The 24,925-nt window shown below is 49.3% G+C and overlaps 1 protein-coding gene across 6 annotated transcripts in view; it reads left to right on the top strand.

The window, feature by feature from the left end:
- Clec16a (C-type lectin domain containing 16A) overlaps positions 1-24,662 on the top strand; it is a 214,373-nt gene extending 189,711 nt beyond the window's left edge. For 3 of the 6 annotated variants that reach the window (XM_027424795.1, XM_027424794.1, XM_027424793.1), the window contains 2 exons: positions 12,137-12,295; positions 21,599-24,662. In XM_027424795.1, coding sequence (XP_027280596.1) covers positions 12,137-12,295; positions 21,599-21,954 — 515 coding nt within the window. In that variant the 3' untranslated portion in view covers positions 21,955-24,662. Of the gene's footprint in view, positions 1-2,745; positions 2,861-12,136; positions 12,296-18,550; positions 18,643-21,598 lie in introns of those variants that run through there. The other 3 variants (XM_027424796.2, XM_027424797.1, XM_027424798.2) reach the window with 3 other exon arrangements.
- Positions 24,663-24,925: the final 263 nt, after the last annotated feature.

Here is a 24,925-nt window from a genome sequence, read left to right as displayed (position 1 = left end):
CTGGCCAGCAAGATTACTGTTGCTTTTCATGAAAGATGGTGCCCAGTCTGTGTGTTTAGAGCTCATGTCCAGGCTATGCAGATCCCTCACACTTCTCCTCTTGGTGCTGCCTGTCTCTCATCTGTGTTGGGCTTTAGTGGCCTGACCAATGAGGAAGGCTTTACAGGGTAAAGTGGACTTGGTTTAAGAGCCATCTCTTCAAGTCCACAAACTGGATATCTGCCTTCAAAGTTGCATGTAATGCAGAATTCTGTGAATCAATTCCTCTTTTCTCCTTGACACATGTTATATCAAAGGCAAAAGCATCCTTTTGGGGGGAGGTGAAAAGAAAACATTTGGCCCGAGACATAATAAAATCATGCTTAAGGATGCAACAAACTTGAAGTCTCTTAGTTAAAGGAAATCAATACTTTTATGATGAAATATTAATCATCCTTTAAAAAATAAGTCAAAACTAGAGATGCACAAGAGCCAGAGTGATTTTAATGCCTCAGGCATTAGCTTGGCATTTGCAAGGAAGCACAGAGAGTAGAGACCACTGGAGCCTCTCTCTGAAGCCCCTCCCAGGCCTCATGAGCCACTTGTGGATTTTCATCCAAAAGCACACATCTCTCTCCCTGACATGCCAGAGTTGCTTCCAAGCATTTCCAAACTGCTGATATGGGGAAATGAGAAAGAGAGGAGCCTGCAGAGGTGTGCACACATGTGTGTGCTGACCACAGGAGCAAGGAGAGGAGAGCATTAGAGAAAGCTACTTGTTTGCATACTCACTACCTCTCCCTCTCTTCCTTTGGACTAACATTAATTATTCTAAGTCCTTTGAGTAGGTGTTGAACCATGTTTGACTGTTTGAAACCAGATCAACCTAGATGGATTTTGAGTTTCATATATTTAAACCTCTTACAAACATCTCTGTTATATCTACAGAGTGGTCCTGGGTGTGTTAAAACCATGAAACTGGCATTTACACACCAGGGCCGAGATAAAAGAAGTTCCATGTTCTCACTGGTGGCTTTGATAGAAATCCTTAAGTCAAACTGGGGCATGGTAGTGCACTCCTATGATCCCAGCTCTTGGGAAGCAAAGGCAGGAGAATCACTATTTAAAAAAAAAAAAAAAAAAAAAAGGAAGAAGAAGAAAAAGAAATCCATTAGCCTCAGACAGTTAAAGTCACTGTAGGAGAGCTGCCAGGTCTCACTTTATTGACCAAAGCCTCCAGTCAGAGTGACAAAAGGAAGGCTTCAGTCTTGTGTGGCATTTTATTCTCAAGGTTCTAAATCATTTCTCCTGCTACATACCTCTGCATCTAAGTCACTAAATCTTACCTCACTGAAACCAAATTCCAGTTCAACAGTCAAAATGCAGGTGCCTGGACACTTAGCTTGTACTACTCTTCCCTCTTCATCAGCCCCGTGGAGTGGAATAGCTTGATACAGAGAAAAGACACATGCTCTCAGAGCTAGCAAGTCCTCTATGGTCACATTACCCAGGAGCAGCCCAGTCCCTGGGAACTGTCTTCTTCCCCATGTACTGTTTCTGTGTTCCCGAATTTCTGCTTTTCTCGGGACTTCTCCCTTGCAGATGACAGAAACTGGCCATCTGGTTGCTCAAGTCTCATGGGGCTACCCAAACAGAAGCTAACAGAGTCCTGTCCATTGAGCAGCAGAGCAGCTCTAAGCTTCTGGAGCATGTGCTGGGCTGGTGCCCATCTTGGTCTTTGTGTGACTCAGCACACTCCCAGATCCCACCTGACGCCCACCATGCAGCCAGCATCTTTGATTCTTTCAGTAGCAAGGCAACATTGCCCTCTGTCACCTGCCTGATCCCAGTCAGGTAGCACACACAGGAGGAAAGGCTTTCTTTGGTGACATGGCAGGAGCAAACTACCCTGCTCTGTCAGCCCAAATGGAAAGAGACACCAGGTACATGGCTGTCTGCTCTGGGGAAGTAGTAAGGAAGGGTCAGCACCACACGCCTTTTGGAGAAGTTCACAATGAATTCCCTGGCCCCTTTGTATACCACCACCTTGTTGGGATGCTTAGGGATGGGGCATCTACATTATGAGACCTACCCCACAAGGCTGCCCTGCTTCTGAGCTGAGAGGACAGTGCAGGTCTGATAAGATACTTCTCAGCAAACCAGGCACCCCTGGCCTGTCACAGGCTCTGGGACACCCTTGTCAGGGAGGCCCTTAGCCACTCTGCCTGCTCTGTATATTCCTGGGTTGGGAATCCCCTGTGCCTAGAGATGCCCCCATAGTTATCTAACAGCCTCCCTCTCCCTGCTCTTTCAGCCTTATCCACTGCCTCAGAACATAGGCAGCCAAGATGGCCGCTGGTGAGCTTTCTATTGCCTTGGCTGAGAGACTGTTGTGGAGCTCTGTGCTCTCTCATGTATACACGGTAATGCCATCTGAAGTGGGCAGCGGCTGGGAGAGGCAAATGCCCAGGCATCCTGGGGAGAAAGCTCATGCCCTGGTGCCCCCACCCCCCAGTTTGAATAATCCAAAGGCAGAGTAAAACACAGAGTGCCTCTCGAGAACCAGTTCCCCAGGTCAACATGACAGGTACTCCTGTCCATCTATACAGGTCAAGTCCCCCAGCAGCAAAAGGGACAACTGGCCCTCAGGTGTCTCCATGGGTGGTAGCCCACACAGCCAGGCCATCACCTGACAACAGGGTTGAGCTAAAACAAGATGGCACAGGGAGAAAGCAGGATACTGAAAACATTTTCTCTTTTCTGCAGGTTTTCACGTATAGCCCTTAAAATCCAAGAGGATTTGTCCATGGATAAAGAGATATAGGCTGTCAGATTCTGCAAGTTCCCAGATATTTTTGTATGTTATCCCTTTAAAACCAACCAGAAATAAAAGTCTTTAAGTGTTTGGAAGCATAGCCAGTCATCGAGTCACCTGCGGCAAGGGTCAGAAAGCAGAATGGCAGCTGCTATAGAGTGTCCCCTTCCCCTGGTTTACATATTTGCCACCCTCCATCCCTGATGCAGGACAGAAAGTGGCTTTTCCAGTAATGGGACACAGGGAGCAAGTCAAAAAGTGCCGGGAAGACCTTAGGATGATCCCATAGTTCAAAGCTCTGAAATACTACATCTTTAGACCCGCTGAAGAGAGGCGGGAAGTGACAGCAAGGGGTCTGACTGCCTGGGACTGAAGCCACGGGGTGCCCACATGTCATTAGACCCTCATTTCCATGTGGGTTTCTGAGGTGCTCTATGGTCCCTCATATCGTTTGTGTCTGTGTAGAAGGAAGAGTGAGTGCCACATGTGCACATGCCCACAGAAGCCAATGCTGAATCTCCAAGAGCAGGAGACGGGTGCTTGTGGGCCTCTAGACCTAGGTGCTGAGGACCAGAATCAGTCCTCTGGAAGAACATTGCTTACTCTTAACCATTGAGCTGTCTATCTGTCTAACCTGTTACTGTTTTTGTTTTATTTGTCTGATAGTAGATGGTATATGTGTACGTGTGTATGAGGATGCATGCCAAGAGACCAGAAGGAAGGACACTGGGTGTCCCGCTGAGTCACTCTCCACCATATTTCCTTGCAACAGGCTGTCTCACTGAGACTGGAGCGAAGCTGTCACCAGCACAGGGTCCTCCTGTCTCTGACCTCCACGGAAATGTGGGTACAGGTGCACATACAGCCACACCAGGCTTTTTATTTGGGTTCTGGGGACTTGAACTCAGGTTCTCATGCTGTGGTTCTATACAGCAAACATTTTTACACACGAGCTGTCCCTCTAGCCTCCCTTATGGACTTTTTTAAAAATGTGTTTAGGTGTTTTGCCTGAATGTATGTCTGTGTGCGTGCCTGGTGCCCAAGAAGGCCAAAAGAGGGTGTCAGATCCCCTAGAACTTGAGTTACATGCTTGTGAGCCACCATGTGAATGCTGAAAATGAAACCTAGGTCTTTTGAAAGAGTAGCCAGCCAGTGCTCTTTAACCATTCAGCTATCTCTACAGCCTCATTTGTGGGCTTAACAGTGTTGGTGGCATCATCCTAAGGTGGCTTTTTCTCAGTGGCTCCCTGATTGGTGGTCCCTAGTCTTCCCACATCCACCCTCATCTTACCCAGGGATGGGCTCCAAAGAGATATTGGGTGAGAGAGACACATGAGAGAGAAAGTTCTATGTCACCCCAAATCCTGTAAACAGCATCAGTCCAGAGGCAGATCAGACAAAAGTCTTAACTGTCACAGCTCTACCTGCTTCACCCAAAGGACCTAGTAGACAGCAGCAGAGGTGAAAGGGAAGAATCAAGAAAAGAGCCAGCAAGGGAAAAGTAAGGCCATGCCACAGTGGCTGTCGAGGGTTTTTACAGGAGGTCACAGGGCTGATCGATTTTTTTTTTTTTTTTCTGTTTCCCAGCATCTCAGAGTGTGGTAAGAAAATATGAACACTGCCTGGCCAGGAACCTGAACCATGGCCTCTGAGTCTGCTGATGAAAGGCAAGCTCAGGAGCTGTGACCCTCAGCTCCCTATTCACAGTAAAGGCCCTGGCAGCTCTGTGCTTCCTCACATGGAGCCTCATGGAGAGTTGGCTGGCTTTGGGGAAGGCAAGTCATAGGGCTTCTCCCACCCAGGGGACTCAACAGAGCACCTCTGTCCTACGCTGAGCTCTTAGCTATGCTTCAGACTCACAGAGCACCTCCACAGGTGACAACTCCACAGGTGACCTCTCAGACTCAGGATGGGGCTGATAACAGAGCTTGTGCCCAGACAAGCGGCAAGCTGGCTTTGTCATCCCCCCCCCAAAAAAAAAAAACACATAGGGAGGCCATCCCTTGTTTTTCAAAAAGATCATGAGTTCTGGGGCTATTGCTCAGCTGTGCTAGCCTGGCATTCACAAAACCCTGCCTTCTGTCCCCAGCATCACTTAAGGCTGTCATGGTGGGGCATGATGTCTGATCCTAGTTCTGAGGCAGGAGTATCCAGACGATCAAGGTCACTCTGGGCTGTATAGCAAGTTACAGGCTACCCTGGGGAAACCCTGTTTCAAAAAAGGGGGGGCTGGGTGAGGGGAGGAAAACATTGAGGTGTGACTTCCACATTAAAACTTCAAGCAGTGGGTAGTTTACATAAAAATCTAGATATCCACCTTCTTTTTAAGAATTGGAAATGTGCACCCCCCAGGAGAGGAGCTGTGTTCTTAGACTGCAGGTCCCAGCCTCTGGTACCTCCCAGAGCCCAGGTTGGCACACCATCTTTTCCTGATGAACAGAAGGGCTTCTTAACCTCCAGCTCTCTGTGGGGTCAGGGCTTTGTCAGCCAAACTTGTAGGATATATAATGTCTACCCGTGGGAGCCACAGAAAAATCTGGAAAGAAACAGGGAAGCCCCTCTCTGGCAAAGCCCTGCACCAGCCAGAGCACTTCCTTTTTCACCTCCTGTAGAAACCAGAGTTCCACTGCTTAGAACAGAAAGTTTGACAAAGGCCACAGTGTGGTGTGGCAGGCACTGAGTGTTCTCTGCTGCTACTTTCAGGCCATGCCCAGGAAGAGTTCCAGGGATGAAGGCCTCTCAGTGAGTAGTGGGTCCCAAGAACTCCACCATGCTGTGGTTTTCCCCCAAGCTGGAACTCCTGGGAAGCTAAAGTTAAATGCTGACATCAGCGTGCTGTGACAGAGTCTACCTCCTGTCACTTTCACTTGGCATGCAACCTGATATTGGCCTACTACCAGATGGTTTTGTTGTAAGGCTTTAGAGCTTGTCTCTCTGCTGGTGGGCTTTGGTTTTCAAAGGGAAATAGTACATACCCATCTGGACCCAGTGGTCCACAAGGTATAGTCCTATGTTACACAGAGTAAGGGATCCCTGGAATGATGCCTAAGCTAAGCAGGCCCCTGTGGAATCCCCTGTACAGAGTCAAGCCAGTTCCACAATTCCAAAAGGGCAAATGTTTGTTATCCTGGACAGTGACATTTTAGTCAAGTACCCAAAAGGCAGGTCTGGGCAGGTCACAGAGACCAGTGGCCCTGCTTTCTTGGAAGATTAGAAAACCTTCAGCTCACCCACCCCCAACCTGCAGTGTTCCTGTCTGTACACTATGCAGTCTCTCATGGCCCTCATTTTCAAGGTCTTAGCCCAATTTTATAATCTCTGAGTTCTGGTATGAATGCACAGAGAAACACAGTCCCTCTGCTGGGTTCTACCAAAAACTCCCCTCCACCATGGAAGGAAGAGAACATTTCCTGAAGATTTGAGTACCAAGGCAGGATCACCTGTCCCTCCCCTTTTCTGTCATTACACCATGTCCAGATCCCTACACCCCACCACTACCGCCAGCCCCATAGGCTCAGGACAGTTTTCTCCCTTCCAGAAGGTCATCAGTGTGACCAGGATTAACAAGGCACTCCCCACAACAATGTCAGATAAGATTAGCTTCAACTACATAGGAAGTGCTAGAACAGAGGTTTATGTTGCCCTTGGGTAAAAGCATCATGGATATGGGTGAGTGAGGGCTGCATGAGGCATCAGGGACCCAAACTCTACATGCTCAGTGTTCTTCCTTCCCTCATATACAGTTCCCCCTCATAGTCCAGGATGACTGCTGGATTTCTGGCTATCATATCCGTGTTCCAGGAAGCAGAATAGAGGATGTACCCTCTTTCCTGTTGAAGAGGCTTCTTGGAAATCCCACATGCCACTTTGATGTCTGTATCATGGCCACAACTCAGTCACATGGCCATGCCTAGTGGCCAGGTTCTGTAACTGCAGGTGAAGGGAGAAAATGAATAATAGGAAATAACCAGCAATATCAGAAATATATCCAAAACCTCCTGGGCACAAAAGGTATCAGATGCTAGCTGCTAAAGTGATGAAAGTCATTACACAAAATACTAGGCATCTTTGCAGTCAAACTTCTCATGCACCACCCGAATAGGACAGATCGTGTGGAGTATAGAGAGAGAACTTTTTCCCTGGCAGCCAACACATAAGCTCTGAAGGGCCAGGAAGGAACCTGTGCAGACAGAAAGGAGGCAAAAGGGAGTTGCAGTTTGCAGGAATGGCCCATCAAGTGAAGAGGACTGCAGGCCAGCCTGGGCTGTTGGAGGAGAGGCTCCATTTCCACCCGATTGGTCTGTGGTTCTGAGTGTCTCTGTGGGTTAGAACTCCCTGTAGATTTGTCTAGGAATCTAAGAATGGAAACAGAAATGAAATTGAACTACCACGGCGCAGATCAGAAAGGAGAGGGCAGCTCTGTCACCTCACTCTTGTTCCAGCTGTGTCAGGACAAGGCCCTGCAATGCCTGATCTTTGTGTTTTATAAGGCAGACATTATGTGTGGAATCTCTCAATGTTATTGTACTAGTGTAACACAGAATAGATATAAGCTAGCTGATGCCCTGTAGACCACCATCACTAGTTCAGCTTCTGAAATCTCATGAACCTAGTTATTAAAAGTGAGAGCTAAGAGTAGGAAACAGAGGAAAGCACTCATCCTGGGTCTCAAAGCCAAAGTAGGCAGAGCTTGGACTCGAACCTGGGGTTCTGATTCCATGCCCAGTATTCCCTCTGTTGTTGAGCCTAAAATAGAAGGCTGACCTTTTGGTGGTAATTTTGTTCTTGACAAATGCCAGAGAGCTCTTCATTAGTTCACATTCCCAGAATCCTGGCAGAATGGAGCAGAGGAAGACAGGAAGGCTCCAGGCGCCCCATGCATCTCAGGGATTCTGCAAAGCAAGGGGATGGATGTCTTGCTCTTGGCATGGGTCCATCTGCCTGGCCCTGCTCTGTAAAAGTTTGTCCAGGTCCCAAGAACTCACAGGGAGGTAGCCTGGGAGACCAGAGTGTCTCATAGTGGGTGGTACTGCTAGGCCTGAGTGTGCCCAGCTTCCAGGTAGCTTATTCCTTCCCTACCCTCTTCATTCCTGATTTGAAATAATGTTCATAGGACTGGGAATGTACAGTGTTTGTCTAGCATGCTCAGAATCTTGGGTTTAATCTCAACACCACATAAACTGGGCATGGTTTCACAGGCTTGTAATCTCAGTGCTCAAGGAAATAGAGGCAGGAGGATCAGAAGTTCAAGGTATCCAAGTCAGTCTGAGACACATGAGACCCTGTCTCCAAACAATAGTACTTAATAGTAAGGAGTGGAGCATAAAAAGTTCAGACAAGCCCCCAAATACAGTGAAACCCAACTCTCAACCCACCCATTCCTCCCACAACCTCAGCTCCTTCAGCTGTTTTCTCTACTCTGGACAGAGATAAGGAAAGCCTGAATGTTTCTCAGTAGGAGTATGTGGACATACTTTTGCTAACCTTCCCTTACCTGCCACTTCTTGAGCACTTCTCTAGGCATTTAATCTTGTTTTCTGCCAGCAATTTTGCCAACAGTGTGGGCTTTCATCATTTGGCTGTGTCAGAATGCATTGGCTTTACTCCAGCACTAAACACATCCATGTCTTAACCATTCCCCATATTCATCAGTGTGTGGATCCCCCCCCTCATACATCCCCCACTGCTGCCACCATCATTGACTCCAATTCCTAGACACAGACCAGGTCCAAAGGCCTGCGAGTCCCCAAAGCCTTTGGTACACATCTGAGAGCTGTCCTCGAGACAGACACAGAGTAAGCCAAGCTTGTCATCAGTAGAGATAACCCCAGGGAGCTTGGGTGCCTGTTAACCATCCCATGATCCCTGGCTTGTCTATGTGTTTGCAAGGACTTGGCAGGCCTTGTTTGTTGACACAGGCCCAGAAGGCCTCTGGCTTCTCTGCTGTAGCTAGCTCATCCAGAATTGCCTTGCTGGGATAAAGCAAGAATTCTGAGGTCCAGGCTTCAGCCATAGCATCCGTCTACAATTCTCTCCAGTGTCCACACACACACACACACAATATGGCAAGTTAGTATGGAAGACAGCCCCTTGAAGCTGCAGCATGTGGGGAGAATGGAGAGGAAGGGGGAGAGATTTGAGCAGCAAGAAGAGAGGGAAATAAATGTAAGCTCAGCACCTCTACTCAGTAGATCCTGCAAACTATGACCGGTGGTTGGGTACAATAGCTTGATGACATGAGGTCAGTACCCAGGTCCTATATGACAGAAGGAAAAGACATCCCTCCCACATAAGCATGCTGGAGCACACATGCCCACACATAAACACATGCACATGCCATAAGTAAATAGGAAAATATTTTTTAAATGGCAAGACTATAGTCTGGAGATGTCCATTTTCTGTTCAACTCTAATTACATGCAAATTTTATTACCAGTCTAAGACTTGCTGCTGACCCCCAACTGAAAAAAACTTTCTTTTGTCTTTTCAAAAGACCCAGGGCACCCTGCATGCTAGGCAAGTGCTCTACCACTAAGCTCTGCCCTACCCAAGAAAAGACATTAATACCCTGGCTCATCCCCTCATGAACCTCACTCCAGATAAGTCACAGTGACAGAAGGCCCGTGTCTTTAGAGACCCCCAAGGTCCCAGATTTGTCACTCATCCATTCAGGAGCACACAAGGTTCAGTCCCAACACTGTTCCAACACTCAGATTGTTTGTATATGTGATAAATTGGCAGCTTGGGAAAAGCCACCGACACTTTGATTTGTTACAGGGTAATTCATTTTCAAGGCAAGTAAACAGCTTGTAAACTCAGGGGTTTACCACTGTAGGTGATTAAGAAGTAGGCAGCTATAAAATTCTCTGTGCAAAGCTGTGGCTGATTGTCCCTGTGGAATTCTCCTGAGCAGTGTTGGGATCCGCTGGCAGACGTTTGCCGTTTTTCCTCTCCTGGCTTCTCCTGCCACCATCAGTCAACCTACCAGTGTAGCTTCATGGGGTCTGGAGCCCAGGGGCACTACTGTTCCTCTGTAACAGCCATCTGAGGTAGACAGTAGATGAGGGCAGGAAGCACTGCCTACCAGGAAAGAGCTCCTGAGTGAAACTGCCCATCACACTCAGAGATATGCTACCCACCAGGCCCCATCCACCTGCTGCTGCCATAACACATGCCACCTATCCCTAGAGCCTAGTCAAGGGTGTCAGTGAGCTTGGTCAGTTGAGAACAATAGTTCTTCATGAACATTAGCACAGAAAGCTGTTCCCAGAGAGCCTACACAGAGGGGATGTGTAGAGCAGGGTCCTGTCTCTAGATGAAGAGAAGGAAGTGAGGAGGTTCAGGGCCTTGCCTGAACCCCACCCCATCTCCCAGGGGCCAGAACCTGCTCTACCCTTTGTACTTACTGCATGGGACTGAACACACTGCTCCCATAGAAGTACTTTATGCTTTTCGATCCACATGGTCTCTATGACAATGACTCTACCCCGTGTAGCCAGGCTGCATTTAAACCAAGTTCCAAAAGTTTGTCCGTGTCATGGCAATTCCAAATCTGGTCAGCTTTTCTGTCACACTTAAAAAGCAGTGACCAGCACCTATGTTCTGTAGAAGTAAGGTGGATCCTAGAGGGCCTCCTGGAAGAAGTTCTGGGAGCTGGTGGTTTCAGCAGTGCAGGAGGGGCAGAATGAGGCTGGTACTACTGAGTATGTTCACTAAGAGTAGCCAGGAATGTCAGGGTACCCTTTCTGTTAAATGACTGGCCCCTGACCTGTCTTACCTTACTGTAGTTCTGACTAAGGGAACGGATGAATGTGGTTGGCAGAGCACCAGCTCCAGGGGCTGCAGCAGAGACCACGTGTCTGCATGGGCGCAAGGGCATTGAGGTATTTGTTCTGTGGGGGTTTTCATGTCTGTAGAGAGTAGAGTCAGCTGTTGCAGCCCTTTGGGAGGGCAGAAGGGAAGCGCTCAGAAGCCCCAGTCTGTGCTCAGCGTGAGGCAGGGGTACAGCTCTTGGGCTGGCCTGCAAAACTGGAGCACAGAAGAGGTCTGTCATGAAGAGGTACTTTTGGGGTTGGGTTTGTTGTTAGTGGTTTCTTTTTTTAGACAGGATCTTACTATATAGACCAAACTGGCCTCAAACTCAGAGATCTCCCTGCCTCTGCCTCATGTTGAGTGTCGGGATTAATGGTGTATTCCACTACACCCAACATAAAGAACACTTTTCTTTAAAAAAAAAATTAAGATTTTCCAGGTGGTGGTGGCACAAACATTTAATCCCAGCACTTGGGAGGGAGAGGCAGGCAAATCTCTGAGTTTGAGGACAACCAGGGCTACACAGAGAAACCCTGTCTCAAAAAACAATAATAATAATTAATAATAGCAAAAATATTTAATTTTATCTTATGCACCTGGGTATTTTGCCTATATGAATATATGTACATCATGTGCATGCCTGGTATCCACAGAGGCCAGAAGAAGGCATCCGATCCCCTAGAACTGAAGTGACAGGTGGGATTCTGAGCTGTCATATGTGTCCTCTGCAAGAGCAGCCAGTGTTCATACTACTGAGTCATCAGTCACTAAAGAGCACTTTTAATGGGCATTTGCCATGTACACTGCCCATGCTGAGGCCATGAGAGTGAACAACCAGAAACAGACTGAAAGGCCAAAGTAGCTACTTACCTGCTACTGAGAAGTGGATTTCATCATCCAGAGCTAAGTATCTCTAAGACTGGGAGCTAGGCCCCTCCAGATGTTGTGTGGCCACAAACCACAGAGCCTCTACATCTGAGTGGCTCTAGGGTGGGCTGTTGGTGACTGTCCTCGAGCTCTTTAACAGAGCCCTCATTACTCCTGACCCTGTCCTGTCAGGATGGGTTCTAGTCAGGGGACAACAATCAGGTCTCTCCACTCTCCTAGTGACTGCCCAGGTTGCCTTCCCTTTGGCAAAATGAGGCCTAAAACTTAGCCATGAGGGTACTGGTCTTTCTGTGTTAGCTTTAACAGGAGCCCTGAAGTTCCAAAGCACAGCCAACCATTGCTATGGCTGCAACAAACACCACAGACCTGCCGTGGTCTAGTCAATGACAGCTGTTTTTGAAAGCAGCTTCACACATTCCCAGACTAGCCCCTGACCAGAGAGAGGAGCTCATTCTGGAAAATATGCCAAGACTTACAGGGAGACAAGTCCAGTACAGTTGTCTTGACATGGAGGCCCCCATGGTGCCTCTGAGGCAAAAGCTGGCCTCATAGTGTCTCCAGTTCATCATGGGGGTGACACCCCTTTTGCAAAACCTGCCAGCATTCTTTCTAATTAATCATGTTTCATACTGTTGTCTTGCAGGCTTTGCTGTGGCCCAATGCATAAACCAGCATAGCTCTCCGTCCTTGTCATCACCATCACCACCATCTGCCAGTGGGAGCCCCGGCGGCAGTGGGAGCACCAGCCACTATGACTCAGGGGGCTCTTCCTCCACACCCTCAGCAGCACAGAGCCCAGCAGGTATTGGCTGTGAGATATGGGAGGCTTTGGGAGGGTCTTTGGGGACACTGTGACCCCTCACCTCTGCTATGACCTCTGGCCCACAGCTCCTCCTCATGATGTCTGGAAGACACTGCCACTCAAGAGTGTTCTTTATGGTTGAGCAAGATGGCAACACCCACTACCTGGGATAGTGCCCATTGACTGTTCTGCTCTGTAGGGCTTTCATAACCCCAGAGCTATTGGGGATGCCATCAGCTAGGCCTTGCCTAAGTGGCACGTCATCATTTCTGTGTGTCACCAGGAAGGGGTTGCTTAGGGATGACTGTGTGAAACCTAGGAGAAGGAAGAATCATGTCCCAGTAATTGTGCTCCAACATACAAGCTTCCTCTTTCAGTGTTTGGTATTGGTTACTGTCTAGATGTCCCACCAGAGGCATGCCCAGCCACTCTAAGGGAGTTCATCCAGGCAGAGCAGGATCACATCTTTAATATATACTGATTCAAAGGCCATAAAGAAAGAGTCCATAAATTGGAGTCACACAGGTGCCCCCACCTCCACCTGCCTCATCCTGGGCTGTTGTTTTTATGAGCAGCTTGCACGCATGTGTCTATCTGTTCTGCATCAAGTCCCAAGGGACAGATATCAGACTTGGTTCTTGATTAGCACAGCCCCAAATGCAGCCAAAAAGGCAGGGCTAAAATAGGGACAAGCCCAGTGTCCCCAGCCAGTACAGGGTTTCCTACTCAGCAGTACTACCTCATGATCTACAGGGGATCCCTGTCTCTAGCCTGTACCCCTCCATGCCCTTCTCTGTGCCTCCAAGGTCTGACCAGAGCCCTGCCCAGCATATATCATAGGCTACTTATCCCTCCTCTTGTTTAATTGTGGAGTGAGGACTCATGGGGAGAGCCATGCCAGGAGAAGGACATGGTATCATACCCACACCCTTGGGACCAGTGTCTTCCTGTGTATTATACTTCACTCCCCAATGCTTTCAGTCTTCATCTTCCCAGCAGAGGTCTAAGTCACCCTTGTACCCATGCCTGTGGCTCAAAGGATCCTAGCCCACCTGTACTACCCCCACAAGGTACTTTTTCCTATCTCTCTTATCACAGGCCCAGGCAGGCAGGTCACCCTCAGGTCTTCCTCACTGGAACCTCTTCCAGCTTACTGTCTGCTCTTCTCCCTGCCCTAGGCTAGGGTGAAGTACCTTCTGGATTCAGTTGGAGGTTAGCTACAGATCCAAGCAGTTGCCGTGCTACTCCCAGGCTTCCAGCTCCTGGGACCCCTACCTTGGCCTCACCTTGCTCTAGGACAGGAATGCAGGGTTTTTTAATCCATGTGCTATATGTATACACTTGCTAACATGCACATTTCTGTATCTACATACAAACCCAGACACTCCTGTCTGCCCACACTCCTAGGGTGGAAGGTCTTTTCCACATAGCTACAGGTACCTTTCTTCTACTTTTAAGGAGGCAGAGCCAGCATCTAAGTGAGCAGGTAGCCATATAACTTCTTTGCCTACAACTAAAGCCAGAGAGAAGCCCTACATGGTCCAAATCAACCCTACAATGTCCACTCGTTATTTTTGCCTTGGCCTCCGTCAGCCCCCAATCCCTACCATTCCCTGCCCAGTGCCAACAACATGTCTTCGGATCTCACAAATCCAGGGGCCATTAGCCAGGCTGTCAGATGGCCAGGCAGTTCCAGTGAGTAAGTGATAGTCAGGGCCTCTGAGGTGTCTGCTCCTTTTCACTGTATCCCAGCAGGCACAACAGCCCCATTTTTTATGTGACATGACAGTAAAAGCTTGAGACTGGCTACCCATCCCCTTCTGTCCACTCCACAGCAGCTCACCTCTTCCAGAAAGCTGACCCTGAAAGAGAGTTATGCTTCAGTCTGGGGGGAGGGAGATCAGATGCCCTGAGATGCAGCTGTTGACTCTAAGAAGAACCCACGGGAGCCTATGAGCATCTCCACCTCAGGATACCCCTTTCCATCCAGAACCAAGTACTTGCTTTGTTCTGAAGGTCCAGCCTTACCAGATTGCTCTCCCCGTTGCCCGTGCCCTATCAGGCTGGGCTGGGGGAAGGCCAAGGACAAGAGGAAGGGGTAAGGGCCCCTCCACCAAGTGTCTGAGTTTGATATTACCTCTATTTGAGGGTCAGAGAAGATGCCCCTACATAACCTGCTGGCCAGTTGTTAAATCTGCCATGAGCTGCCACCATCAGCTCGAGGCACTGTCCTTGGACATCCAGCTGGTAGTTGGAGGAAACTGAGAAGCCTCTCCCCACATCATTCACCTTCTATCCCTGCTGCTCAGCCTGTACAGCTGTGGCCTTGCCAAGAGTCCATTTGTCCTCAGAGTAGTTTTGAGGGTGTGGCGCTAACACAGAGCATTGCTGACCTTATATTTACTGAACCTCCCAGAGGCCAGGGAGCTGCTTGGTATAGAGAGCAGCTGCCAGGCTCCTCGAAGCCAGGATGGCAAACTCAGAGACTTAGAGATACCAATGTCCCACTGCAAAGTCAGGTATCTGGTCAGGAAAGTATATGATTGATGCTATCTAGCTAGTGAGAGACCAGTTTCCCATGTCTGCTCCATGATATTGAATACTCAAAGATACAAAAGGGGCAGATCACAAAAATGCAGCTAAGTGGAAAGGTTAGGGTCTAGGGCTGAGTAATTCAATAGGGCAGCTCTGGGTCCCCGTACTTCTCTGTCAGTTTCAAAATAGCCAGAAGAGCAGACTGGTATAGTCCTGATCACAGAAAGGCTGAATTGAATGTCTGAAGTGATGACACTACTCTTCCCTTGACTTGATGACCACATATAAGATACATGTGTCAAAACAGCACACCAGACCCACAAGTAACAGACATGAATTACACCAGTCTGAATGGGTTAAAGATCTGGCAAAAAGCATCATGGACTTGGATCAGAGTTTGAACTCTTATCTGTAACAACTGTCTCACAGCTGTCATTCATTATACACTGTTGCCTGTGGGCCCAGCTCCAAAGCCACAGTCCTAATCATGGAGCCTGGAAGTGCATAGTCCTAGGTAGCAGATGGTTGGGCCTTGTGGGTCCCAATCAAAGGAATGCTTCTGGGGTCCCCCAAAGCACAGTAGACCCTAGAGAGCCATGTTTTCTTCTGATGCAGGTTCATCCCTACAGTAGGGGTAAAACAGGCTGGTGCCCAGGATGGTAATTTGTGCATCTGCTTTGTCCAGCTAGGTCAACCTCACACTTCCTGCCTGAGTTTGAAAGAGGCTCAAGTGTACCCCAGGATGGACATTCTGAGCTTCCTGTGGGGGCTCTAGTCTGTGCTCCCAGGCATCTGTAGTACAGGCTGCCCATCCTGGTTAGATGGCCTTGAGACCTGCCCCAAGACACCCCTCTACTGGATGGGCCCTTTCACTGGCTTCTTTCCCTGAATCGTCTTCACTGTGCTGTCTTTTTCTAGGCAGATGGGTTCCTCTGTGCACAGACATTAGGGACACCAAAGTGGCAAACCAGGGTTCTCACAGAAAAGGGGACAGACAAGGCCCATCAGATGACCACAGAGGCATTTTTGCAGTTGGAACCCACAACGAGGGACCAGGGAGGGGCTCCATCAGCCGGCACAGACCAGCTGCAAAAGGCTCTTGTCTTCTTGTCTAGAGACAAGACCCAAGGAATGAATGCTGCAAGCCAGGAGCCCTAAGGAGCAGGTGTCTGAGTCTCACACAAGTCCAACTGGGCCCTGTCCCTCTATCTTGGTGGAGACAAGTAGAGTCCTCTACCTATCTCCCTAAAGCTTCCCTGCATATCCTGCCCCTCCGACTACAGAAGTGGTTTTAGAACCTGCAGACCCAGCACAAACTGGGACCTCAGCCCAGAGAAAGGGTGCCCTGTAGAATCAAGTTGTGTGCTGTACCAACAGTGCCTTGCTGTGTCCCCTCCCTGCCATAAAAATTCCATATTTCAAATGGCTTTTTAACAAGGACTCAAATTGGGTGTCCAAAGATAAAACAAACTAAGAAAGAGCCCACACTGAGTCCCAGACTGCCTGAGGAACCTGTCAGAGACAGCGAGAAGAGGCTTTGTGTTCCTGGTCAGCTTTTACCTCTCAAAGCTGTCCAAGAGGACAGCACCCCAGTCACCATTTAGTCTGTTTGCCCATTGCTCTTTCTTGTATCTTGTTTTTTTTTATTTTTTTGAAATTAGTCTTGTGTTGCCAAGACTGTCCTTAAAGTCCTGGGGCCAAGTGACCTCTCCTCAAACTCCTCATGCAAAGACTGCAGGCCTCCATCATGGCACCCGGCTCCATTAAACTTCAACAGAAGTGCTTTGGGGTGGCCAGCACTTTGGTGGAGATCTGAACACCATGTATTACTGTATCACCACCAGGCACCACGTGTCCCACACAACTAGCATGACAAGCCTCTGCTTGAGCCTGGTGAGAATATGGCAGCAGGCTGGAGTCAACGCTTTCCCTTTTTGAGAAGCTGAAATCAAAAGCAGCAGCATGGGGAGGGAACAGTGGACCCCTTGTCAGAACCTAGTGTGGGTCCAGGACCCTGTACGTCATACTGATGCATGCACAAATGTGAGCATGCTTAGCTGGCCATAAAGTCATACCTGGTTGTACACTCTTACACTCTGTGGAATTCTGTTTCTGAGACAGGTCTTACAGACTAGCCTTGAACTAATGTTCCTCCTACCTCGGCCTCCAGCATGCTGAGATGACAGACATGTGCCAATATGCTGTCTTCTTTATGGAATCCTGATGAGAAATTGCCCCTCGGACAGTGGTTCCATGACCTCCGCTGCACTCCTTAAACAGCCCCTTGCATTTCTGGCATTCACATGTGCTGAGTTTTACCATGTCTGTGAGCTTCTATAAGGAGGGAGACAGAATGTGTTTATTGGAAATGATGCCAGAGTGAAGGTCAGGCTGCCCTTGTGAATGTAAATGTCAGCCTATGCACTGCAGCCACCATTGGCCGTCCCAGGGGCTAACAGGAAAAAGACGGAGCTGGCTTCCGGGGGTTAAGTGTTGAGAGCCTCCATAAACTCTGACCCCAGGCTCCCTTCTTCCCTGCACCCTCTCTGAGCATCCCTCCTTAATTCTTACACTGATGTTCTGGACACAAGGGCAGGTACTCCAGGGAGGACACAGTGTTGTCTTTTCTCTACAGTGGTGTTTTGTTTTGTTTTTGTTTTTGTTTGGATAGTGGCAAAATATACCCAACATGAAATAGACAAGTGTGGCCATTCTCAGCATGACATCCTGTGGTGTTTACTCGTGTTCCCACTGTGCTCTGTGGCATTACTCCTAGCTCTACTCTTGTAGTTTGTCTCTGAGAATATGACCCAAACACAGGATGAGCCATTCCTTGTGTTGCTGTTCCAGCTTGTGGCTTTCCCACTTAGCCACTGGGTGCTGGTCTTCCCATTTCCTGTTCTGTGCCCTGGTCCTTGGTTCCCAAGGTGGGGCTTTCCAGGTCATCCCTCTCCCCCAAATATCACTGTGAGTCTCTGGCATGTGTCAGGACACCTCCAACATCCAGGATTTATCCTCCCCAGAGTCAGAAATGCTGAGTTCCCTCTGGTTTGGCTCTGCTCCTCTGACCCTCTTCCTGCAGGCATTTCCTCCTGTATTTCCCATCTTTCTGCAGGTCCCAGATAAAACTGACAGGCAGTTTTGTCCTTTTGTCCCCTTATTTTTCTGACAAGACCAGAAGTTATCAGTGACCCAGATCTTTGCAACAGGGTTGAACCTTCTGTCTCTGACCATATTAAGCTGAATGAGCAAGGGATCAACCACGTGCTTGCCTGGCATTTACTACAAAGTCTGAGTTCCAGCCCAGGACCACATAAACTAGGCCTGGTGGTTCATGCCTGTAATGTACTCAGGAGGCATGCCTATAATGTACTCAGGAGTTCATGCCTGTAATGTACTCAGTTCTCCTTGGATGCATAGCAGAATCCAAGGCCAGCCCTGACTATATGAGGCCCTGTCTAATAAAAAGAAGAAGAAAAGTTGCATAAATGAAAAATTTTTTTTCTTAGATCTCCTGACCTTGGCTCATCTTGGGGACAGCATGGATGTGTCCTGTCTATATGGTGTGCTGGCAGTCTGGGTACCACTCCAGCCACAGCCAGTCTCCCTTTGTTCTTGCTAATGCTCAGTGTCTGTCACTGCTGTGTCCCTTTCTCCACCTCACCTTCGCCGTTCATTGTTACAGGCTTTCTATGATCTGTCGCTGTGTTTTCCCTCTAGTCAGGAATGGCAGGAAAGGACGCCGGCGTGTGTTCAGCCTGTCGGAGGCCGACAGTCACGGCGGCCACTGGGTTTAGTGCTTCGACCAGCAGCTGCCACGGCAACTCACGCACAATCAAATCAGGCAGGTCTCCTTCAGGAGCCCCCATGGGCCCGTAATGTCCCTGCCACATGCAACAGGGTCGGCATGAGCAGGGTGGGAAAGCTGGGCCTAGAGAGCACACCATCCTGATCTCAGCTTCCTTCCCTTTCTGCCCTCTGTCTAAGGCCATGCCCCCAGCCCTCTGCCCCCAGGTCCATCCTTCCTTGGTGTCCCTATCCAATATCAGACTGAGTGTAGCCTCTCCAGAGTCAGTCCTGAGCTGGAGGCCATGTCCAGGGTCCACACAGATAGCCTGCAGTTGAGCTCACTGTTAACTAGAGGATTGAGAGCTTATAAAAAGCAACCTAGAATGTTCTTTCCCAGCCTTGACCAAAACTAAACAGCAAGTGCAGCTGCTTTCCAGGCCAATGTTACCTACCTCCTTGATAAGCGCCATCTTTCCAGTGCCCCAGTCCTTTACACATCGCCAGGAGAGGTGATCTGGGCTCCCCTTATCAGGACCATCACTGCTGCCATCCTGGGACACCCCCCCCCATGCTTGTTGACATGTCCATGTGCTGACAATGTGTGTCAGCAGGAGCCCTTCACTTTCTTTTCAGTTCGACAGCTGACCCTCTGAGCTTTGCATCAGCTTGCTACATGGAGCCCTTCCTTCCTTCCCACAGCACTTACCTGCCTTGCCAGCCTATATACCACCAGTCCATATCATTTCTGGAAGCCATCACCTACTTTACAAAGACCAGTGCGGCCCTGCTCTAACGTTGTAGATTACATCTGTGGGGTCAGCCAAGATACTTCCTAGTGCACTGACAGGCAGAGGCAGGAGCCCCTCATCCCTCCTGGGAACACAAGCTTGCATAGCTGCCTCTCTTGCCATGTTCTACCTCCCCAGCCCACATCCAAACCCCTCCTCTCCAGTCCCAGTTTGTAGCCTTTAGGCCCAGAGGCCTCAGCAAAAAAGAGATTCCAAAGGTCCAACTGGTCACCTTTGCTGCTTGTCCTTTACACTTCTCATTTGCCACTTTAGTTATATGTACTTGCTGCCTGTTTACAGGAAGGAGTTCCTAGTGTAAGCAACAATTGAAGGTGGGAGCAAGAGCTAGGAGTATTTTTAAAGGTGAAAAAAAAAACAGCCCTTTTAACAGAGTTGTTACCTTTCTAAAGGTAGCCATTTGCCCATGTGACAATGTTAGTTGTGTCCCATGTGACAATGTTAGTTGTTTTGCTTTTTTTGATGGCTTTGACTATGGTTCTTTTGCCTTCCTGATTATTGTCATCTGCAAAAGTCCCATAGAGAACCAGGAAAGGTAAGGAGACAAGGAGGCAAAGCTTCTGCCCCCACTGCTTACCCCCCTACCCCAACAGCAGGACCGTTTCATTTGTGGGGAGTCATTTCCAAGCTGCCTAGATGTGGATCCTTTATGGAGGAGTTCCAAGGTAGGCTCAGACCCATTTGAAAACTGTTGTAGAGGTCACTGAGTGCCATTTGGAGAGGGCAAGGTTCACACAAGGTCAGAACAGGGACCCGAGCTGAAGCCCCCCAGTTCACAGGCATTGGTACACAATGGAACAAGTTAGTAGAAAGCCGGAGAAAGCAGCACTGATGGTGTGAACACAGCACTTCTGGGCTTAGCTCATACCTCTATCTCTTTGCATCAATTCTCACTGACACCCACAGCCCCTCAGGCAAGGATGGGCAAGAGCCACAGGCTCTTTCCCTCTTCTCTTTTCTTTTTAAAGGAAGTGCAAGCTGGTGTAGTAGCTCAGGGGTAAAACTGGGCTTGCATGCCTGAGGCCCTAGCTTCCATCCCCCAGCAGTACAAAAAGCAAAAGTAAAACCCTTAGGAAAGAATTGCCTGGGCCCTTCTGAATTCCATCCTCCTGGAGTCTGGTGCGTCCTGGGAGAGTCAGTGTGCACTCCTTTACCCGTGGCTCCTCTGCTTTCCACTCATTCTTCATGTCACCTGCTTTTATTTTGTTCTTCATTCTTCCATCCTTTGGCTCTATGTTCCGTTCGCTTTTCTGTTTTATTTTGGCTTAAATGAGAAAACAAAAATAAATTTGACCAGAATAGCATTGAACCAAAACAATGGCCCATATACCCCCTAAGTCTCTTCACAGGGCTCCAAGGCTAAAATCCATACAATATGAGTGTGCAGCCCAAGTGACACTCCTAGCACTTCCTCTTGGGGTCTGAAAATGCCTGGCCTCTGCAGTTCTGGATGACATTTCCCTTGAATGTCACACATTCCTGGCTGATTCATCATTGAAAGCAAGTGGCCACAGTCTATCTACGGTCTAATTGGGGGTTTATAAAGCACCAAAACAAACAACAACCAGCTATTGTACATCTGGTGGGGGCTATGACGCTTCTTCATGACCCTGGTGGGAAACCTCTGACAGCCGTGGCCTTGCTAATCACATCCCCTTGGTAGATGCTAACTCGGCACTTACAGAGGGCAAAGGCAAACCACAGTACAAAATTTTAAAAACTAAAAAGTTCTATCACTTTTTTAAAACTATTACACTGGACTCCTTGGAAACCATCTCCAAATGTAGCCTCTGAAAATAGCCTGTAGTTATACCCCAGCCTGTTTGCTTTCCATTTATGCATTTATCATCAGTCAGTTGTTGCAGACTCACCCTGCACACAAAGCCTGCCCAGGCCAGGTTTCACTTTCACTATCACCATGTTGATTTCACACGGTCTGAGTTTTTCCCTGCTGTCACCAGTCGGGCACCCAGAATCCTGACACACTACCCCTAAGTACAATGAGACTTACCAGCATCTGGGTCCCCAAAGGGAGTAAGTGGAACCAGGCCATGCCCTAATACCAGCAGTCTCCCCACAGGTTTTTCTACCTTGATGCAGGACAGGAGTAGCGGGTGCCAGCTGATTACAGTGTCACCAGAGTTGAGACTATCTCTGCTTTCCTTCCCCCTAGATGCCCCCACAACTCCAGAACAGCCTCAGCCTCACCTTCTAGACCAGTCAGTGATTGTGAATGAAATGGATGTCAACTCCAAGCCCAGCAAGAACTTGGCCAGAAGCTCTGAGGTGGAGACCATGCACCTGGCCCCCAGCCTCCTCCCCGCCCAGCAGCCCACCATCTCCTTGCTCTATGAGGACACTGCCGACACACTGAGTGTTGAGTCACTGACCCTTGTGCCCCCAGTCGATCCCCACAGCCTCCGAGCCCTCACTGGCATCCCCCAGAACTCCACACTGGCTGCAGCAGGCACAGAGACTCCAGATGAAGATACTGTATACCCAGAGTCTGCGAGCCCCACAGAACACTGAGTGGACACCCAAGGATCTCCCTTTGTGTGTGCAGCCTGCACACACACTGCAGGGATCCCAGTGCAGTTTGTGACTGCAAGACACATTGGGAGCAGCCACAGTTCTCCATGACCTTGGAAACTGTCCCTGACACCTCTCCCTGCAAGACAGCCATGTACCATTGGAGTTTCTCATTTGCTCTGACCTCTTCCTGAGCAGGCTGGGATCCCAGAGACAGCCTCTTATGTACAGATGATGGCATTGGCCACCTCAGAGGGGTCCGGGGCCCTGTCTCTGATCTGACAGCCCGGGTAGCACCCTCCTTCAGGCAGCTCCCTTGTCTTCACTCCCAGTGTGTACAGGCGTGGACAAGGTTACTTTGGGTAGAACTCTGTAGAGAAACACCTAGATAAACATCTCTTTTGGGCTATTTATTTCTGGTTTTGGCAAAAGGTAAAGAAATTTATTTAAAAAGAATATTTGAGGGGAGGGGCAAAAAGGAAAGTTCTCAACCATAAGGCTCGGTGTCATATTAGAAGTGTCAGCCGTTAAGGTTCCCCTTCTGTATAACTTGTCCGTGTTTTTATTCTGAAGTTGTGGTGTCATTTCCTCTGTTCTCCTGGGTGATTCTTGTTTCTCTGTCCCCAATTCTACAAGCCTGTGGATGACAAATTCTCTCCCTGAAACATTCAGATACTTCTGAACAAAAAGAGAGCTCAGAGTCTTCTCAGGCCATGTGGAGTGAGAAGGCCAGCTTCTGTGCTGTCACGTGACCTGGGTGGCATTCTCTCCCTGCTTAGGACACCACATAGGCACAACTTCAGCTGCCTTCTCTCTTCAGTCAAGAAAGATCCACTGGGACCATGGAGGCCCTAGTCCAAGTGACCATGACAGGAGTCAATGGATTTAAGGCACAGGAAGTCATCCTCAGATGTGACCAACTCCCCAGTATGCATATGGATGCCCAACCAGGGGCCCAGGCGCAAGTCATGTGACCCAAAAGCAGAATCTTCCCTCCCCTGCCCATTGCTGCCACTACCACACAGCTTGTTTCAGTATGAAAATCCCATACTTCTAGGCATGTGGCAGCTGTTCCATCAGCCCCCAGCCTTCCTTTGTACTCAGCCAACCAGAACACCACCCATGGCTCCATGACAAGACCTTCTGTGGCTTTCCTGCCAGTGTGGCCTCACCCATGTCAGTATCTACCAAAGGCTAACCACAAGTGTATCCCTGGGAGGCATGTCACCATCTGCCCATCAGAAGTCCCCGCCACCTTTGTGCAGCCCACTTCTCTGCAGCCCAAGTGCTCCCCAGGAGGGGAGTGGTACCTATGTGGACAGACTGCTCTGGTGGGCATGAACCCTAGTGGGCATGCTCAGAGGCAGAAGCTCCAAAGGCCAGGAGCCTTAGCAGACCCCTGGAAAAGGAGAGAAAGGGTGGGCACTGGAAAGAAGGGCTCTCTGGGCCCCCACAGCCAACTCTGGGTATTTCTTGGTCACTTGCAGGGAGGGCTAGACACAGGAGCAGGCACTTTGGGTTTTGAAATGACAGTTTCTAGGGCAGCATAAATGTTCTAAAAATACAAGTGACTCTCTACCTTGTAGTGTGACCATGAGAGAAATGCCTGCAACCACCCTAACCCACCCCTGTGTGACTAGCCTCTTATCTGTGATCAGGAGGTTTCAAGGAAGGGAAAAGGCCATGACCAAGGTGGTCAGCAAAACCTGAAAGGGCAGCTTCTATGTAATGTTCACCAAGGACAAGCCTGTCCCCTGCAGCTTGCAATACTGGTCCCAAAGGCTTCCTGTGAACAGAGCTCCCTGGCCCAGTGCTGATGAGGGAGGGGTCCTAGAGGAAGCAGCTGGCCAGGGCACTTCTGCATCTAGGTCTTGGTGGCAATGGGCACAACCAATCTTCAGGAGTACTCTACTAACTCGGAAACTACTCTCCTGGTAGACCCAGCCAGAGAGAAGATGCTGGGTCTCCCACGGTCAACAGTGGGAGGTAGAACTGAAGGATACCAGGTCCAGAAGGGCCCACAGTTTCTGAGCTGGAGGTCCCAGAGTCAGCTTCAAAATCATTAGTCCCGTCTCCAAGGCCGTGCACACCATGCCTGTCCTGGTCTCTCCCCCTTCTGCCACTGCCCCCGGACAGACTTACAGAGCTGGCCACATAAACCCCACATTTCAGCTTTGACTATCACAATAGAGAAGCGCAGCTCTGCTCCTCCCTATCTGGAGGCTCTGGCAGGCAGGACACTTCCCACAGGTCAGACTGTAGTGGTAAGCTCCCAGGGTGGTGGAGGTGGTGGAAGAAGCTTCCAGAGCTGACCCTTAGCACCCGGCCTAGCCACCCGCCCAGATACTTGCATTGGCAGGGGCTGGACACCTACATCCCTCCTAAGGATGGTGCTGGCTTTCTCTGCAGCCTCCGAAATGCACAGTTGTAAATAAGGCACAGGTAAGCCAGGTCTGGTCATGTAGATGCAATAAATATACTTCACACAGTACCAACGGGTAGAAGACTAAAAGCTTCCTCCCTCCCTCAGCGCTGAAGCTGAGGGATTCTTGCAAAGTGGGGGCAGGGCTGGAAAGCTCTGGCCAGGGAAGTGCTTGCTTCTGCCATCAGGATTTAGACTTTGTGGGGACTGAACCTGTCATGGGGGGCATGAAAGCTAGAACTTCCTTGTAAATTGGAACTTGGCAATAAAAAGCAAAACCAATGGACCAGGAGTGTGATCTGCTGTTCCTCAGCACCATGGCAGGAGGCTATGCCACAGGGAGGGTCATCAAACCCCTTGACCTGTCACCACCAATCAGGTGGAACATGAGGACTTGGAGACCTCCCTGTCATCTCAACTCTGCTGAGACAGTTCCGGGAGCAGTCCTATCTGGGGCCTACCCACAAAGGGGGACACGATCTTGGGTTTACTCTTCCTCAGCTGCTGCACATCTGCTGTTCTCTGTCATGTGATATGGGCTGGTGTGGC

Source organism: Cricetulus griseus, chromosome 7 (genome assembly GCF_003668045.3).
Source record: "Cricetulus griseus strain 17A/GY chromosome 7, alternate assembly CriGri-PICRH-1.0, whole genome shotgun sequence".
NCBI lineage: Eukaryota > Metazoa > Chordata > Mammalia > Rodentia > Cricetidae > Cricetulus > Cricetulus griseus.
Note: the sequence above shows the minus strand (reverse complement) of the source record. Positions and strands in the feature narration are given on the sequence as shown.